Source organism: Arachis duranensis, chromosome 6, assembly GCF_000817695.3.
Source record: "Arachis duranensis cultivar V14167 chromosome 6, aradu.V14167.gnm2.J7QH, whole genome shotgun sequence".
NCBI lineage: Eukaryota > Viridiplantae > Streptophyta > Magnoliopsida > Fabales > Fabaceae > Arachis > Arachis duranensis.
The window spans coordinates 92,980,281-92,984,522 of record NC_029777.3 but is presented as its reverse complement, the minus strand read 5'-3'; the positions used below and the strand labels follow the sequence as shown (position 1 = coordinate 92,984,522).

Below are 4,242 nucleotides of genomic sequence, written 5' to 3'. Positions count from 1 at the left end.
GAGAAACAGATTTGATGCAACCCTTCATACTCAATATTTAGTTCACCACCCAACACAGAGATTCGAGGCAATAGTTTTTTAGCCAAATCAATTTTCACACATATTCTAGCGAATTTTTCTTTTGAATGTATAGAAGTTATTCGATCGATTTTTGGCATATGACCAATTGCTGATTCCACCCTCCACAGAAAGCGTTGATTATAGAGTTCAATGGACAAGTTAGGTATACGAATCCAAACAATAACCTTCCGAACAATATCTTCTAATGTGAGAAAAAAAGATCTCTATCTCTGGACGATGAGGTAGTGACCCGCAATCATCTATGGTCCTTTCATAAGCGCATGAGAGTAGTCCTTATCATCTAATGATACAATGATCTTCCACCATATCATTATTTCACATATATTTAATAGTAGTATAACATTAAACATTTAAACCTATTTAAAATTTTTAGAACATAAATAAGATATTTTTATATGTTAGAGAGAAAACTAAAATTTAATTCAAATATTAACCATTTAAAATACTACCTGTTTAAGTATAAATCATTTAAAAATTTTAGCTAACCTATATTCTAAAGACACAAGTTAAAATTATTAATTAAAATTTTTTATTAAAAAATTTTAAAATCAAACTTTAATATAAACATGACATGATAACCCTCATTTGAGATGTTTTCCGTTGAACACAATACTTTCGAAGTATTATACCATAATAAGGTGCTGGGGTCGTTCCTTTGCACCAGCATTTTTCCCATTTCATTGCTAGCATACTAAAAGAGGCTAATAGCACAAATGAATTAAAAAGTTAACCTTATCACTCCTGTATAAAAGAATAAAAAAAGAAAAACCGCAACTGCCGGCCGACTGTGGATTGCTACTTTCTGTATCTAACATATTCAAAATTAACAAAAATGCTATTGATACACAAAAATAGTTACCAATATATTTGTGTATAAATATATATGTAGTTTAATTTATTTTTAATGTGTATTTGTATTTCAACATATATTTTATATTGATGACTAACTTTAATGGTTGATTTTAGGAATATGTAGCATAGTTGCAAAATTAAACATGCAAAATAAAATTGACCAAGAAAACAATAAAAAGTGATAAAATAAAATAAAATAGAAATTATTCCATGACTAAAATAGGAGGTCAGAGTAAAACAAATAATATTCCATCACTTAAAAATAAAAATCTGAAGTTCATTTGCTTTGCTCAAAATCATGAGAAAACACCACAAGACAACTTCTCAAACCTACGGATTAAGCTAACCTATTTGATCTTCATGGTTATGCCTTTACAGGCAGTAATTGTTAAGAGGTAATGCATTTGGATACTGCTTGCAAGTTGCAACAAACAGTTAGCCATTTATCAATGAAGAGCTTGAATCACATCATGTCATGGATCCCTGCTGAATCCAGCAGCACTGCTTTGATTTCCTCAGGAAGAACATCCTGCCCTTCTCTGCATTGCTGTTAACAAATAAGAAAACATTATCATAAGAAACCACAGAAAATCCGTTATAAAAAACCACAAGATAACAAACTAAACCAGTAATCAGTGAATTAAATATGTTAAACATAAGACACCAAACAAACAAACAAAACAGGAGAAAGCCCTGCAAGGTTTTTTCATTCTTCATTAAACTAATATTTACTCGTCTGAGTGAAGCAGTCAAAGTGCTTGTCAGGCATAGATGCAAATAATCAATATATGGTTTAAACTTTCAATCAGCCATGGGAACCAAGAGAGTATCAACTATTGAATGCCATCCACCCATTATAAGTGGCAAGCCACAGAAAAACAAAACTAGAGCAAACAAGAGGAAGCTTAAGAGTATTGTATTTGATTGTTTGACTAAAAATACTTGACATGTAAATAGGATTACGGGAGAGAATTGCTAAGCACTTCATGTTTGTCGCATTTGGAGCACTCTGAGGTGGTTTGGACATGTGGCAGAAAAGATGGAATAGCGCGTATTGTGAAAAGATGGCTCGTCTTAAATGATTTGAACATGTGAGAAGAAGGTTAGCAGTGCACCCGATAAGGAGGATGGATGAGATGGAAGGTGAACAGGTGGTGAATGGTAGAGGAAGACTTAAAAAGATCATACATGAGGTAGTCAAAGAAGATCTACATGTCAACAGTCTCACTGTAGACATGATAGGGCGCAATGGTATCGTTTGATCCATGTACTCGACCTCACCTAGTGGGATAAGGCTTTGTTGTTGTTGTGGAGCACTCTGAGAACATGGTCTAGAGTCATGGGAACAGGTACGAGTTCTCAACCTAAGGCATCAAGTCAGTGTCTTAAGGTTGCTACAACCAAGCCATTTCTCTTTAATTTCATCCCAGCCCATCCAGACTCATTCAGCTAAATCTCCTTATAAAATTTCATTTCATAGATCCAGACGTAGCATCATTGCAAATCAAAAAGGCACATCTATAATTCTATATTATTTGTCAATGATGTAGCAATTGCTAAAGTTCTGTATTGGCCAGACATCATATAATTTTGGAGAAAAATTTTTCATGAGGTAGGCATCACATCAATATTGAAAGAACATCATGTGCAATAATACATGGATAATTTGAAATTATTAAGCACCATTTGGAATGCCCAAACAAAATTGGGGGCAAGGATCATAAAACTAAAAGTTAAAATTAAAATGACAAAATTGAGGAAATTAAATGGTCAAGTTAAGCCTGGCATTAGATAAAGAACCATACCTCGGCTCTGAAGACGTCTAAAGCAAAGCCATTGAAGCCGAGGTTATCCAGAGCCCGCATGGTTGAAAGCAGAAGACCTGGTCGGCGAGTACAAAACATATGAATGTTGACAGCTCTCCCCTCCCTCACCCTAACTTCCACCTAAAATGTTCAGAAACACAAAAGTCAAGTTAAAATAATTTCCTTAACTACCATTCAAATAAATTCAGTAAACATAAAGTTACATACACAATCTAGTGGTTTCTAATTAGTTTGCACTAATACACCTTTCTGAATTTCTGGGCATCAAGACATACTAACTAGTTACTTAAATGTTCATTTTATAATCAATTATAAATATCAGGGGTTTCTCACAGGTTCAAATATACAGAGTTATTGACACACAAATATAAGGGATTCTAATAATAATCACACATAACCTTCCTTTGCATCTCTTGGAACCTTGCATGACCGTAAGCATCTAAGAGTAGGTATGCGAAATTTTATATTACAATTCATATGTATCACACATTAGCAGAAATATTGAAATGACACGTTTATGCAAATTTATCAATTCAATATTTTTGGCAGGTGGGTCACTACAAGATGCAATTCATGCAGAAAAAATAATATTCATTCAAGTTCCATGCTCTAAATCATCACAAAATTTACATCCATGTGCAACTTTTTGTCCTGTGAGCTCCAGATAAACGCAGTTCCAATTGTAACAATTCTGCAAGTAACAAGCTATACTATCCACCAAGTATCTTGCAACGAGGTGATAAAAGATTTACCTTTGCAGGTTGGTTTTTGGGGCTTGGCAAGACACCAGGATACAGTTCCTCCTTCACCCGGCACGGAAGGGTTTGCGGCGTGGGTGTCAAAGGTTGAAGGCTGGTGGTGGAAGATTGCAGCGAAGAGCCAGGAGGAGTTGACTCCAGTTCATTGTGAAGATCATTAATCCGCTGCAGTAACTCCCTCAAGTAGTCGATTGCATCCCCAAGTATCGAAGCCCTATCCATCTATGAACAATGAAATACATTAGAATGTATAATCCCTAAATCCTTAACACATCAAAAGAACTAAGCTAGAACTTGTCATGAACATCTATGTGACCAGTAATTCAACAAGACACCAAGGCATCAACATCAGCCAATTGATATAACACTTAAACAAATAAACAATTATAACTACTGTTCTCACTCAATAGTCCAAATCACAAACCTTGCTAATCTTTGGCACAACAGACCTAAGCATGTACAACCTATCATTAAGCTTCTTCCTGCGCCGCCTCTCCGCCATGAGATTCTTCGCCGGCATCCCTTTCTTCTTCCCTTTCTGATCTCCACCATTGACACCGCCACTCAAGCTCAAATTCCCATTCCCTCCGCCGCTATGATTCCCACTCTCCTCCACCACCACAGCCTTACTACCACTCTCAACATTCTCATCAGAATCGTAATTCCACACTGAAGCCTCAATGCTACCTTCTTCAACTTCCCCCTCTCCCCATTTCCTCTCCAAA

General features: G+C 35.6%; 1 protein-coding gene across 1 annotated transcript; it reads right to left on the bottom strand.

The window, feature by feature from the left end:
* Nucleotides 1-1,112: 1,112 nt before the first annotated feature.
* Nucleotides 1,113-4,242, bottom strand: LOC107494642 (transcription factor ICE1; the record flags this gene model as incomplete). The annotated part of the gene is given in 4 exon segments (XM_016115681.3): nt 1,113-1,480; nt 2,739-2,879; nt 3,512-3,739; nt 3,942-4,242. Coding segments are annotated over 4 exon segments (754 nt in total), but the record flags the coding sequence as incomplete, so codon positions are not given.